The sequence below is a fragment of the Sorex fumeus genome, unplaced genomic scaffold (assembly GCF_029834395.1).
Source record: "Sorex fumeus unplaced genomic scaffold, SorFum_2.1 ptg000037l, whole genome shotgun sequence".
Taxonomy (NCBI): Eukaryota; Metazoa; Chordata; class Mammalia; order Eulipotyphla; family Soricidae; genus Sorex; species Sorex fumeus.
The window spans coordinates 947174-962449 of NW_026606094.1; the positions used below are offsets into that span (position 1 = coordinate 947174).

General features: G+C 44.7%; 1 protein-coding gene across 3 annotated transcripts in view; it reads right to left on the reverse strand.

The window, feature by feature from the left end:
- The window catches only part of STRIP2 (striatin interacting protein 2), a 56410-nt gene that overhangs the window by 24631 nt on the left and 16503 nt on the right, over positions 1 to 15276 (reverse strand). For all 3 annotated transcript variants that reach the window (XM_056118303.1, XM_056118304.1, XM_056118301.1), the window contains 8 exons: positions 14755 to 14990; positions 14303 to 14368; positions 12989 to 13052; positions 12266 to 12337; positions 9397 to 9471; positions 8178 to 8275; positions 7616 to 7742; positions 5347 to 5447 (listed from right to left, as the gene is read on the reverse strand). In XM_056118303.1, coding sequence (XP_055974278.1) covers positions 5347 to 5447; positions 7616 to 7742; positions 8178 to 8275; positions 9397 to 9471; positions 12266 to 12337; positions 12989 to 13052; positions 14303 to 14368; positions 14755 to 14990 — 839 coding nt within the window. The remainder of the gene's footprint in view (positions 1 to 5346; positions 5448 to 7615; positions 7743 to 8177; positions 8276 to 9396; positions 9472 to 12265; positions 12338 to 12988; positions 13053 to 14302; positions 14369 to 14754; positions 14991 to 15276) is intronic.

The following is a 15276-nucleotide window of genomic DNA, read 5'->3' on the forward strand; positions in this document are numbered from 1 at the left end:
AATAAAAATCAATAAAAGTCAAAACTGAGAGAGAGGGAGGGAGGGAGAGAGAGAGTGTATGAAAGTATAGGGGTTAAGGCATTTGCCTTGCACTCAATCTCCGGCATCCCATATGGTTCCCCTGAGAACTGCCAGGAATGATCTCTGAGTATAGAGCCAGGAGTAAGATGAGTACCACCGGGTGTGGCTTAAAAACAAAAATAAGAATAGGAATCAAAACTTCTTTAATTTGGGGGGAGCAATACCTGGTAATGCTCAGGAACTACTTTCAGCTTGTAGCTTAGGGTGGGGAGGTCTCTTCTGGGGGTCTCTCCGGGCATTGCTCCAGAGATCATAAATCACCAGGGATGGGTCCTGGGTCTCCTGCATGCAAAACATATGCTCCAGCCTTCAGGACTAGCTCCCCTGCCTTCAAAATCAAAACTTCTAGTTCTGTCACCCAAACAAACAAGAGACCTGTGATTTAAGCAAAAGACAATTAATTTGGATAAAAATGTTTTCCTTAGGGAGCTTGGGGAGATAATGCCTGGATAAGGCACTTAACTTGCACCTCACTGACCTCAGTTTTAATCATTGGGAAAACATGTTCCCCAAAGCACTGTCGGAGGTCACTCATAAGCACTGAGCCAGGAATAGTCCCTGGGTAACACTGGGTATGACCTCAACCCCAAAAGCAAAACCAAAAACAAAACAGAAAAAAGAAATATTTACCCTTATTCAAGAAATCAACAAAGATAACCAGAGCAAGGAGCACAGTAGATGTATCTTTAAAGCTGCCTATCATCTTGATTCACTCTCCTGGATTCTCTCCATCTGCCAGTGCTGCCCATTTAGGATAAGCTCTGGGCTGCTTATCCACTTTTCTACCCATTTCCCACTCACAAAATCTCATAGCAAAGGAGGTGTTGGTGGCCAAAAAACGAGGGTGGGTGGGAAATTCAAGATGGATTTGTTTCCACCTCAGTGAACTGAATTCTAGCTCAAAGAGGCATGAAATAAAGTTGCAAGAATCTAGATTGTCTAGATCGAAAGCGCCAAGAGGGAATAGCAGTGATAAGATAGATCTCTGGTGGGCTGTTTCAACAGGTATAACCTACAGGTGGCACACAAGAGTTCCACAACATCCAGATCAACCTTACAAACTGTAGTCTGACACTACCACCCTTCCAACACCAAATAAGATCCCATGGATATTTTTGGGTTGTTAGTCTCCCCGCTTCTTGGTCTATGGGTGCAAGAGGGGCATTCAGTTCTTATACTTCATTTCCCCAGTCAGAGCTGACTACTCACGGTGGACATGTCACTGTGGGAACATGAACCAGGAACTGAGAGCAAGTCCAATCTCTCAAGTGACATCAGGACATACGGGGTTTATGTGGTATCTCTTAACAAGTGACCTGAGCATCAGGCAAAGCTATATGTCAGTGAAAGAGGATACTGGACTGGAGGACCAGAAATATGGTATCCAAAGAAAAGGGAAAGTTTCTGGGCTCTCTATCCCTGATGGTGAAGAGGTATATTTCTGGCCTAGGTTAGCTTAACATTTCCTTCTAACAAGTTTTCCATTCTGTGAGGGCAAGTCCAACTGGCTGCACTTTTTTCCAAGTGGGCTGACATATACATAAAGGTGCCCTCATGGAGTTGTGGCCTTCACTCAGATAAACCTCTGGTTTCCTTTTCTCTAATAGTTCCGTTATTTTGTTTTTGAGTTACACCCAGTGGTGCTCAGGCTACTCTTCCTGGCTCTGAATTCAGGGATCACTCCTGGTGGGGGTGGGGGGGCCATGTGGGGTGCCAGAGATTGAAACTTGGTTGGCTGTGTGCAATATAAATGCCCTATTCACTGTACTATCACTCTGGCCCCTAGCCCTATTATTTTTTGGTTTGTTTACTCTAGGGTTTTTTTTTTGAGGGGGGGCACACCCAGTGGTACTCAGGACTTACTCCTGGCTCTGAGCTTGGTGATCACTCATGGTGGTGCTTAGGGGACTATATGGGATACAAGGAATAGAACCTGGGTCAGTTGCATACAAGGCTAACCCTATCTGCTGTACTATGGCTCTGATCCCAAGTCCCACCATTTTTGTTGTTTCTTTACTTTTAGGTCACACCCAGCAGTGCTTAGGACTTATTTCTGGATCTGTACTCAGGGATCACTCCTCAAAGATTCAGGGGGCCATGTAGGATTCCAGGGAACATAACCCAGATTGGTTGTATGCAAAGTAACCCTACCTGCTGTATGTACTATGTGTGGTTCCAGCCCCAGGCCCCACTATTATTTAAGGGTCTCAGTGCCAAGAACTCTACATAGTTAGAAAAAATCCAATTCTCTAATGTTTCCCCCAAACAGAAAGTGTTTACAGACCTCTGATTGTGTTTTTATTTTTGGTTTTGGGCCACACTGGCAGTGTTCAAGGGTCATTCCTGGCAATGCTCAGGGGATATGATCAAACTGGGGATCAAATTAGAGTTGGCCACAAATGAATCTCAGAAGAGAGCAACATATTGCAGCACTGCAGAGATGTCTGCCCATTATGCGCCAGGCTGATTTCATCCAGGCACCTCAGAGGGGGCAGGTGTGTTCCTCTACCCACCCCAAAAGAACCCCAGCAGCCACAAACCTCCAGAACCCAATTGCTGCCACGCTCATGGCTGACCTTCACAGGCTCGCCCCAAACCCCCCCCACATGAGATTGAATCTGCTGAAAAACGCAGGTAAGTGGAACTGGTGACTGAACTCTCCAGGCCTGCGGAGTTGGGGAACGGGCCCCATCTCCCTGTGCTTCCAGTTTCCTGGCAGTCATGCCCACGAACCACCTCTGGAGGCCATTTAATCGCATTAATGACCATGATCCAGAGACTCACAAATGAATCTCAGAAGAGAGAAACATGGGGCTGGAGCGATAGCACAGTGGGTAGGACACTAATACCTTGCATGTGACCAACCCGGGTTCAATTCCCAGCATCCTTTATGGTCCCCCAGCACTGCCAGGAGTAATTCCTGAGTGCAGGGCCAGGAGTAACCCCTGTACATCACTGGGTGAAACCCAAAAAGAAAAAAAAAAAAAGAAGAGAGCAACATGTTGCATAGGTGCCTCTGGACCCCAAAATCACCATCCAACATGTTAGTGGTCTCTAATACAGCAGTTTAATGGCTCCAAGATGAGACACAACAATTTTCACACACTTTCCTCTAAGGAAACATTTTTGAATAATTTTTAGTCAATTATTCATAACAAGCACTGTAGCACTGTCCTCCCATTGTTCATTGATTTGCTCGAGTGAGCACCAGTAGCGTTCACGACAAATTGTGAGAGTTGTTGTTACTGTTTTTGGCATATCAAATATGTCATGGGTAGCTTGCCAGGCTTTGCCATGTGGGCAAGATACAATCAGTAGCTTGCCAGGCTCTCTGAGAGGGGAGGAGGAATCGAACCAGTGTCGGCCATGTGCAAGGCAAACGCCCTACCTGCTGTGCTATTGCTCCAGCCGCTCATAACAAGCAATACAAAAAAATTATTTATCATCTGCCTTTGGGGCAGGCTTGGGTGGTGATGGGAAAACTTGAAATAAAGGTGGTGGGCAGGTGTAATGGTGGTGGGATTGGTGTTGAAATATTGAATGTAATCAATTACTGTGAACAACTCCATGAAAAAAAATTTTAAAAATCTTAAAAAAAATGGAGTTGGCTACATGCAAAGAATAGTCTTAATCCTTATACTGTGCTACCTTCCTAGCCCTGTTTATCTTACAATTACTTATAAAAGCACTATGGAGAGGCTGAAGAGACAGTACAGGGGTAAAGCACTTGATTTGCATGTGCCCAACCCTGGTTTGATCCCCAGCATTGTCCAATTCCCCTTACCCCCAATCTGCTCCATGAAACTTTATGATACAGGAAGGATTAGTCTCATTTAACAGTAGAAATATGTAATGCAAAGAAACAGTGTATTGCTTAGATTACACAGTAAATGGCAAATCCAGGTCAGGAATCCAGGTCTCACGGATGGAGGTTCTAATGGGGGCGTATGTATTTTAAATTACATGGAAGTAGGCTGCCTCTCCATGCTGGAATTTCAGGCAATGCTGATAGGCTGGTAAAGCAACATCTTCTAGTCCCTCTCCACTCACTGCAAGTATCAGAGCAGTGATACTTTAGGAAATTTGCCTCTGGTAACCTCTGATTAACCTGATTCCAGTTCAAGTGAAGTAGCAAACTAAGGATACACACTACTGCCTCATTCCCCAAATCCCCAACTGGCTAGAGGCATAAAAAGCTATTTGTGTAAATGAAGAAGCTTGTGTTCTAATCCTACTTCTGGGGCTTACTAAAAGGGGAGTCACTAGTATCTTCTTTTTTTTTTTTTCTTGAGTCACACCAGCAGTGCTGATGGCTTACTTCTGACTCTGTGCTCAGGAAAACTCTTGATGGTACTTGGGAGACCATATGCGGTACTGGGGATCAAACCCAGGTCAGTTATGTGTAAGGCAAGTGTGACCCCCATCTTAATTATTTTTATTTTTGTGATTCTGGGGATTGAAACCAGGACCTCACACATGCAGGAAATATTATCATACTGCTGACACACATCCCTGGTCCTACAATAATGATAATCTAGAGCAACTTAATTAAACTCTCTAAATTTGTTTCCTAACTGGTAAAATGAGAATAAACTTGCAATACCTCTTAGCATTTCTCAGAAAATTAAATGGAAATGAAAAACATTTAACATTTTTCTAAAAACTACAAATAGAGAGGCAGGAGAGGTACTGCCTTGCACACAACCAACCTGGGTTTGATCCCTGGCACCACATATGGACCCCTGAGGCCACCAGAAGTAAATCCCTGGTACAGAGCTAGAAGTCCTAATTACCACTGGGTGTGGACCCCCCAAAAAAATACAAAGCAAACCAAAACAGACAAAAACTACATATAGATCTAAAAAAGGGTCTGCTATTCACTTTCAATTATAAATTTTGTATAGCATTTCATTGAAGAACAAAGTAGTTCAATTGATCCAGCTTATGAGTTATATTAAGATCATAGCTGGTGAGACAAGCAGGCTGTTGGAGAAAAAATATTTCTGGATCAGTCACAGGACTGAGATTTCACTGTTACACTTTCATATCTGACTCATTTTTCAAAATTAAGAAGATAGTGTACTTCTATGGAGAGGCCAAGCTTGTCCCTCAGCAGCTAACACTTTAAAGAAATAAAATTTAACCATGACAGTTATAATACAGAAGAGACTGGGGAGATCAGAAGAACAGAAAGTCTCATAGATGATGTGATTTTCTCAACCATCTCCAAACACCCTTTGAACTAAAACTGTCTAGGGCACATACCTGTTCTTGGCTGTGATGTAGGACAAGATATTTTGATTGAAGAACTTCAAGATCAATGGAATGCAGTTGGCAAATACTAGATGTTGTGACACATATTCAAACTGAAATAAAAGATTACAGCAGAAAGTGCTGCTTATTTGTGGGGAGAATAGAAGGTATACATGAGGGGAAAAGAGGTAAGTACAAATCTAATGGCCACTCCTAAGAATATTCACTGGATTTGTGTGTTTGGCTGCCTATCTAGGAAGTGAGAAATTATTAGGCAGACCTCCCAACATGGAGCCGGTAATCTGCTATGAGACTGTGCTGCAAAGTACTGACCTAAAAGCACTAAACTTAAGCCAGAAAGAAAACCCAACTTCAAATCAAGTGAATTGCTGTGTGATCTGTTCCTAACCTCAACAGGAAAAGGAAGGTTCCTTAAGGGAAATGTTTTCCAGACTGAAGCTCTGGCCCAGTGTTTCAACTGTGACTGACAGTGCAGGGACAGGGCAGCTGACTCTCTGCAACTGCTGGCATCACTCAGTCTGCCTGGAGGATGCTCACATCACTGGGATGTGGGTGCCAGTAAAGGTCTGGTGGGGTTGCTGTAGTATTCCCTGTACTTAGAATATCAGTATCTTACTTCATGAAGTAACAACAGCCCTTCACTCCAAGATTTCTTTGATAGAACAAAGGGGTGTCACTTTGTTCTGTTGAATCTGGAGAAGACTTGTGTCCAGGGAGACTTAACAGGGCAACATCATTGAGTGACTCAAATGGATTTTGTTCCTGATACACTAAGGAGCATCAGACACACACCTTGTCTCCAGATTTAGAACTTTGATTTTCAAGTCTGGGCTGAAAAACATCAAAAAAGTGATAGAAACCCTTTTTTCAGTTTGAGGAGGGTCTGTGGCCTCACCAGGATTCACTGGTAATGATGCACACTGCTAAGGCTCATGGAGCCACCCACCTGTCTGTCTTTCCACATGCTTCCCACCAAGAGAAACAGTCAGAAAACGTACATCCCTTGTTCTCTGTTCTCACTGAGAATGCTAACTCCCACCCACCCCTCCTCTTCCCAGCTCTACTGCTGCTTAGCAAACACTGCAGAAGTGGGAGTATCCAGAACACCCAGACACATTTCGAGATGTCTTTGAAGTTACTCAAACAGAAAGTCTCCTGCTTATAACAAATGTGCCATGAACATACAGCCTGAAGAAGCTTCCCTGAACTCTGAGGATTCACTCTTCCTTCCTCAAGCTAGATTCTGACTTCTTAGGAGGAAAATGAAATAATCTCTGTAGGAATGAGAATCCACCCTCTCCTCGTGGGCTCAATGAAGAGTCATCCATTCACGGCACCTATTTTCCGCATCTCAGTAATGCCCATGGGATCAAATTCAAACTTGTTGGGATGTCAAGGAATGGGGATGCAGGTTACCACTTCTTGGCCTCAGTTTCCTCAACTAGATAAGGGAGTAAATATGAGTCAGCTCATAGGGTTAGAATTGAATGAGACCACATGGGCATCTCAGAGAGGCTTCATACAGAGGGCCGGAGGTAGGCCCACAACACTGTATCTAATCACAGGCTTTCTGATCTGCATCTGGCTGAGAGCTAGGTCACCTCCTCCTCCAGCCCCAGAGTTAACTCCTCCCCAAAGATATCTGCTCTGTCCCCTCTGGACCTACACAAATATAGGGCTTTCCTCTTTCAAATGTGTCCTATTCTTCCTCGACACTCCTGTATGCTGGTGGTTTCTCCTGGAACATGTTCCCTTAGGGCTCGGGTTAGCAAGTCAGGTTGGAGTATGTGTTTGCACAGCAGCCAATGCTTTATTGCATCACACCACTTATGATCCTTAACTGGCTATTTTTATATAATTTTCTTTACATCAAACCCCTTAAGAGCCAGAACTGTGCCCTCTTCAGAATTATATCACTAATATTTTTTAAAAAGTGCTTCCCAGATAGAAAACAATGCTCAACCTACTCTCTCCTGCTATTTCTAAGTAAAATGTTTGAATCTGATCTTTCACTACTTTTAATAACTGGCTAGGTATATTAATTCCAAAGAGCTGATTCTGACCCACAATCTAGGGACAATGCTCCAAGGATCTTTCTAGAAAAGTTCACCATCTCCCACCTATCCCTTAGCCCCAAGTTTGAGCAGCAGGTCTCTAGATTCCCTGAATGAGACCATGATAAACTGGAAAGATGCTCTGCAGGATTGTAAAGGCCTTTTGGAGGATTCTGGGGCCTGGGAAGAGATTTCTGGTGGCTCACCTGGTAAATGTGGTTCAGTTTGAAGTGTTTGAGGAGTAGCAGGAGCAGGGCAGAAATACTCTTTACAATGATTTCCTTGTGCCTGTTCACATCGATGCCAAGCTTCATGCTCTGGAGAACAGTGATCCTACAACAGGGAGAAGAGAAGGGGCAGAGGGAGTGTCTCATGTAGAGGTGTTTGGGTAGGAAACTATCTACATAAGAAGCCAGATTTAGGACATGAGACTCTCTGTGCTAGGGAAACCTCCGAAGTTCCCACTTATGTCTGGAGAAAGTTCCTCTCTTTCTCTCAGTTTCTCTCTTTCTCCTTTGGCAAGCTCACCCCTTGGCAATGTGCACCCACATACCCGAGTAACTAGCCACTGGCACAGATGTTGCCCTCCAGACCCTCAGTTCTGAGCTGAAAAGAGCATAGCAGAGAGAACTGCATGATGGGCTGCTGGTGTGGGGAGGAAGACCTCTTTGGAGACGATCCTTCTGTGTGTTAACAAGGTGGGCTAGGGGTTGGAGCCCCCATGGAGAAGACAGCCAGCGTCCAGCAGCTGTCCGCTGAAGCACTCACGGCATCTCCTCCGGCAGGACATCCGCCAGGATGTTGATAGAGTCTGTCTTAGCCTTGGAGGTGGGGGCTGCAGCCAGCAGGATCTTAAGCAGGGCAATCTGGGAAGCAGAGAACGAAAACCCCATTCCTGTCCATCCCATTCGGCCAAGCTCTTCTCTAAGTTCTTCAGCGATCAAGTGCCCAGTCTCTAGAAGGGCAAGCAGGTGCCTTATCATGAGAGACAAAGGAGAGGGCCAGGAAGGAGCTCACTGCCTGTTCTGCTGCTTTAAGACTTCTTTTTTCCAAAGAGGAGTGTGCAAGGCACAGAGGGGTGATGCCTACCAGGGCTAAGCAAGAGTTCTTTTGCCTCACTCTTTCACTTGTTTGTTCATTTTTGTTCTTTGAGCCACCACTGGCATTGCTCAGGGCTTACTCCTGGTTCTGCATGCAGGAACCACTCCTGGCAGGCCTGGGGTCTATATGGAGTGCTGAGGATTGAACCTGGGTTGGCCACGTGCAAGGTAAATGCTCTAATCACTGTAGTATCTCTCCAGTCCACCTCAATCTTTTTTTCCCTCTGACCTTAACCATTAGCTTCCTTACCATGACCAGCCTAAGGCTATCTCGGACTTAGATTCTTACATCATGCTACTAAACATGGGAGTCATGGAAAATTTGTTTTAAGGTAAGTTTATGGGGGCTGGAACAATACTGTACAGCAGGTAGGGCATCTGCCTTGCACATAGCAATCTGGGTTTGATCCTCAGCATCTCTTATGCTCTCCTGAGCACTACTAGGAGTAATTCCTGAGTGCAGAACTAGGAGTAACCCCTAAGTATCACTGGGTGTGGCCCCAAAATGAAACAAATGAATTTATAGAAAATTAATTTATGATTTCTTTTAAGAAAATGTTTGATCTGTATAGCAATTTTTTATATACTGGGTTTTGCATGAAAATATCTTAATTATGAGATGATTATGGGAAATTTTAAAGAAACCCCATTAGGGTACAACAGACCATAGTAAACTTCCAATACATCACAGAGACGCCACCTTATTCTCCACCCTGCCAGAGGGCCTGGAGAATTTTGGAGGAAGGTCCGGATTCTAATCTGTTAGAGAACCTTGCCCAAAGGGTGAGACACTCTAGGGGTAGACACTCAGCTCAAATGACTATGGACTAGCTAGTTGTCTGTTCTTTGCAGCAGAGTGGGGCAGCTTAGCCCAGGGGCATTCTTACCATGTACTGGGGGAGGCTGTACAGCATACCCTGGTAGAGGATCTCACATGGTGTCTCTGGTACCACTTCCTCCCCCTAAGGGAGAAAAGACAGTTAGCTTGGGCCATGTCCAGGTGACCAAAGGCTTCATCTTAGTTGTGAAAAGTGGTATGAAAAGAGAACTGAGCTGAGAGTCAGGCTTAGCTTCTTATCCTAGCTATGTTAATGATTCACCTTATAACATTGGGTACTTCCCCTCCCCAACCCCACCTTCCTAGTTTCTTCTCTAGGATTAGTGGGCCAGTCTGAGCCACCTCTGCCAGCCCTGAAGCTATGATATCCAGTTTTCTCATTATCTGGAATCAATGCAGAATTTTTTCCACATCCCCTGCTAAATCAGAAGTCAGAAATTCCACCTAGGAGCTGGGTCAGAACCTAGCCAGGATTGGGGCCTCACAGAGCAGAATTTTGGGGCTTAGTCCTGGTTTTGAGCTTGGGAGTTATTCCTGCTGTTGCTGAGGACCAGAATACGCTGAGTGCCTATTCCTAGACAAGTACCCTAACTCCTCTACTATCTCTATAGCCCACTGGATGGATACTAGTCCTAAGTGGGCATTCAGTAAATCCTGGCACTGCCTGCACATCCACTTACCTGATTTCTGAAAAACTTACTTCATCTCATTTCCTCTCTAAACAGAAACTAACCCCTTTGTCCCACAATCCAAGTCTCTCCACATGCTGCTGACCTTTTCTTACATGACAAAAAAAAGAAGCAGCTAGACCCGGGCAACATCATCTTCTCAACATAAATCTACCAGAGTCTCTAGTTTCCTTCTACATTGCCCATGTTCTATCAGAAGCCAATTTCCCACATGTGCTGGGGTTCTTGTACGTATTCACTCTGCTGAAGTCATCAGTTCTGAATTACATCTTCTCTTGCTGATCTTTGAAGGCACATTCATACCTATGAAACACCCCCCTTGAGCTGGAATCCTTCCTTGACTGCCATCCTATTTCCAGGCTTCTCATCACTATAAAGCTTCCATGCAATCTACTTCCAATAGAAGAAGAAGTTCCAACACATTCCACCTAAGCACACTACTGAGGTTCTCTTTTCTGAATTACTAGTTATCTTCAGGGTATCAATCTAAGGGGAAACTGATTTATTCAACACCATTAATTTACAGCATCTGACACAGCTGATCATGACCTTCTGAAAAACTTTTCCTGGTGTTTATGGCCTTACATTCTCCAGGTTTTCCCCCCATCTCATTGAGTGTTTTTCTTTGCTGTTGCTTTCCTGAATCTCTCACCTTCAATATTCTAGGGTTTTGTCCTGAGCTCCAACCTGTTCTCTCTCTCTACTCCCCCCTTGGATTACCTCAGCGAGAACCCTGTCTTTTAACACTATGCATAAGTTAACTGTCCCCATATCTATTTCTCTAAGTAATTCCTCTCTCGAGAACTCTATAATTTTATAAACAATTGCTTGACTACATATGTGTTTAATGGGTTAGAGACTAATAAAAAAGGACTCTTGATAAAACACAATTTGCTATCTTGGCAAATGGTATTTATTCTTACCTTGTCCCTACATGTCTAAATAGAGACCAAATTCATACATTTCCCACTCTCTGCACAATTATCACTCCCTTCCAGGTCAACATCATCTTTTATTTAAACTTTTACTCCCTTCCTTTTGTTGCTATTGTCATAATGAAAAGAGATTGTATAGACTTCCTTGCGATGCTTTTTTAGGGATGTGGGGCATCTCACAGAATCAGACTTATTCATTTGTGCTGGTCACAAACATTCTGTTGTGATCTCTGGGGATGCTGTGGTACTCACAAATGTGCTAGCTATGGGTCATACTGCTGGCTGCGGTTTACACATCATTAGCTGCAGTGTTGACCAGGGGTCAGACACTGTTGTGCAGCCAGAGACCCAGACAAGAGAGCAGGAATCACACAGCACACGTGGGTGGCACTGAGGAATCAAACTCATGACTCTAGTCTTTTTTTTTTCTTTTTGGGTCACACCTGATGGTTCTTAGGGGTTACTCCTGGCTCTTCACTCAGGAATCACTTCTGGCTGTACTCAGGGGACCATATGGGATGCTGGAAATCGAACTCAGGTTGGCCACGTGCAAGGCAAATGCCTTACCTGCTGTGCTATCGCTCCAACCCCTCTACTCTTGTAAGACAGCTTTTAGCTACTGAGCCATCTCTTGAACCTTCTTTTTGACTCTTTGAAGAGTTTCCCAACCGATCTCCCTGTTTCCACTCTTTCTTGGTCAGTCATTACAGAGAAGCCTATTGTTAAAAATCAGATAATGTCATTTACAGTCTCCAGTGGCTTCCCTTTGCATCGTGAATCAACCTTAAGCTCCCTAGCTTTACTCATGCATTATGAATAAAGAGACCTTAAGCCACTTCCCTGTCTTCATCTTTTACACACTCACACTTTGTGCCTGTGTTCGTCACACTGGCCTACCTGCCTTCTCTCTCTTACACTGTGAACTTGCTCTCACCTTGCTAAGGAAGGCTGCTTGCTCTGCTTAGAATCTTTATGTGGTTGGGGCCTTCTGATTCTTTATGTGGTTGGGGCCTTCTGATTCTTCTGATATTATTTAATCATCACCTTCTCAGAGGTGACCTATTTTGATGATCAGTTTATGTGTAGATACTTCTATCTTGCCATTCTATTATCCACTGCATTTCAATCCTCTGACAGCCTCCCAGAGTTTTCCTCTATCTTGACTATATTAGGAATGTGGGGATCTTGTCTTGCCTAGAACACAGTAAGAGACCACAGCAGGCCCACATGCTCTCTGACAGCACTGCAGACAGATTTCTTCCACCCTCCTGCTGTGCAGGACCCCCTGACTCACCAGAGACATGGGGCATTTCTCCAGCTCCTCCTCGTTCTTGATCTGAACATCTGCGATGGAGATGTACTTGTGCTGGGGAACATAAGACACCAAGAGGCTGAGGACCTCAGTCACACATGTGCCTGCCTCCTGAATAACTTCCCCAGGGACAAGAAAACGCCTGTTTATGGGTCTGTCACCCTGAACAGATCACAAACTCTAAGGCAGAAATCTTATTCACCTTCACAGCAATTACACTGAACAGTGTTTCACAGTATTCCTGTTTATCCCATGTTTCTGTATTTGTCAAAGAGCAGCAAGTACTGGAGTATTCACCCTCAGTAAAAGTGCCAGGGCAGGGTACAAGAACAGGTGCTCATCCCTGGACCACTGTCCTGCATTTTGTTAGCAATAAAACACACAAATAAAGAGTATGGGTGAGGAGGTATGGAAGGAGGAGGAAGAAGAGGAGGAGGAGGAGGAGGAAGAGAAGAAAGAAAGAAAGAAAGAAAGAAAGAAAGAAAGAAAGAGAAGAGGAAAGAACTCTTTATCTAGTTAAATGTAGGAAACTGGGTAAGTGGCATGTGAGCAGATATGTCCTCTTTGGTCAGACTGCCCGCAGTGGAAATGTAGAGTAACAGCCTCAGTATGTGTCTGGTTGAAAAGTCATACCCAGCACCCAGGACCCTGGTAATTCAGCTTGCCTTGACAGCTCCCTGCAGACCAAGAGCCCACCCTGTTCACCTGCTTTAGGGTCTTTACACTCTCGTGGATAGGCCTGGGTAGTCCAACCAAGGTATCCGTGTCCCTGTGAAATGCAAAAGCAGAGCAGATCAGAAGCTTCACAAGAAGAGAGAGCTATCAGTGCCTCCAGGAGTCACATGGACTATATCACTTTCAGCCTCTGGTCTTCCTCTGAAAGCTTCCAAACCTCCCATCATTGCCTCAGGAACAAAAAGAACAATAATATGGCATTTTCAATATTCTCCCCAAATTAGAAAATTATGGGGTGGAGGTCTCCCAAGAGTGCTCAGGGAGTCTAGGTATCACGATTGGCTATACTTGGCCCAACTGTGAGGACCTGGAGGATCAAAGCTCAATCTAGTGATGCAGTGCTGCTCAGGCCCTATAGTGTTGAACTGGGGGGGGGGGGAGGGGCAAGCGGTTGTTGAGGATTGAATTTAGGGTCTCTGCATGCAAATCATTTTCTCCAACTGCTTGATCTATCTGCTTCCTGAAAATTAGTTTTTGTTTTTTTGGTCACAGCTAACTGTGCTCAAGGCTTACTCCTATCTCTGCAGACAAGGATCACTCCTGGTGGGAATCAGGGGATCTGATGGGGGTACCAGGGATAGAAACTGGACCAGTCATGTGCAAGGCAAGGTGTACTATCACTCTGGTCCCTGAAAAATAGTACTTTTGTGGAGTCTTTTGGGGACTTTCTCCAAAAATGGTAAGTTACCACTTAAAAGGGCACACAGCCCAAAGGCAGGTTTGACAGTGAAACATAAGTAGTGACAACTCTCAGCTTTTGTAGAGGCAATGGGAAGAACTGGTGAGGGGAGGAAAATTAGATCTGCTGAACCTGTTATGACCACGTCTTCTACAAATAAGACTAGCCCACCATGCATGAAGGACCCCTAGCAACCATGCAAGCCAATTACACGAGGAAAGTAAAATTCATAAGGTAGACCCACAACTTGCTGCTATAGGTCCTATACAGCAAGAACATTAAGTTAAGAACGTTAAAGTTGCAGGAAACTGAGAGGGAAAAAAATCCTTTGAAAGATCTCAAGGATGTTTTCTCATTTTCTCTCTCCCTTCTTCATGCTCCCTCCCTGCTCACTGCCTTTCCCCCCTCACTCACATAAACACCTATTCCCTCTGTTTTCTCACCCTTTTCATTCTTAAAAAAAGGAATAAAATATCCCCACGCTGTTACTGGAAGTTGCCGATTGCCTAATAGTTCTACCAGGCCACATTTATCATTCCAACCCTCCTTCTCTGCAGGTCTCTAACACCCACTCTGTGGCTAGCCCAGACCATCTGGCTACTTACTGTCCCAGAGTGAATCCAATGAACTTGTTTCTGCTGATCTCCAAGAAGTGTTCAATGTCCTTCTGTCTGAGAGGACAGTGGAGAGGTGAATTTCAGAAAAAAAGAAGATATACAAACTTTGTAAGTGAGAAACTTTCTGGGCTACCACACCTCCAGTCAGGACTGGAGCAACAGGGAATACTGCAGCCAGAAGCAGACATTTCAGACCCAGTTCTGACTACCAGCCTAATTTATTTTATTTATTTATTGGTTTGGGGGCTAAGTCCAGCAGTGCTTAGAGCCCTCTTGTGGCTCAGGGCTCAGAGGCCACTCCTGACGGTGCATTGCTCTCATTTGTTCAATATCTCTCTGACTCCCAGCCCTGCTTACTAGACTGGACTACACGGTGCACTGAAGCACTTGGGCTGTGAGTGAACCCCAAAGTTCAAGCTCCCTGGTATTATAAAACCTACCTGACTTTTGGAGCCCAGGGTAGGCCTTTGGGAAAGGCCACCCGCTCAGCAGAAAGGGGACCCTGTGACTGTGGAGGGGGGACTAGTGGGTCCTGCTCCAGCAGGTCTAACTCTCCATCCAAGGTTCTTTCTCCATCACCAGCAGACTCCTCTTCCTCCTCTGAGGCTGGTTCCTCTGCTTTAAAGAGATCTCTTTCATTGTAGATATCCAGGCTGTCCTGCTTAGTGAGGAGTTGCTGGAGGGGAGGGAAGGTGTACAGAGATTGCACCCTATGCACCCTTGTCTGTGGCCACCCACTTCCCCATGGGTGGCTATACTTCAAGGACCATGGGGTAACAACCCAAAAGTTGTGACAATTACCCCCTTTCCCACTTCAACCCTTAGGTCCAATCCCAAGACAAGTAGTTCTCAGGCAGCCAAGCCATTGGCCAGAGAATAAAGCAGAACTAAGCCTAAAGTTATAGTTATTTAGCTTTAGAGAGCAATAATGCCTATTCTTTTCACTAGTACTTTCCTTCCTA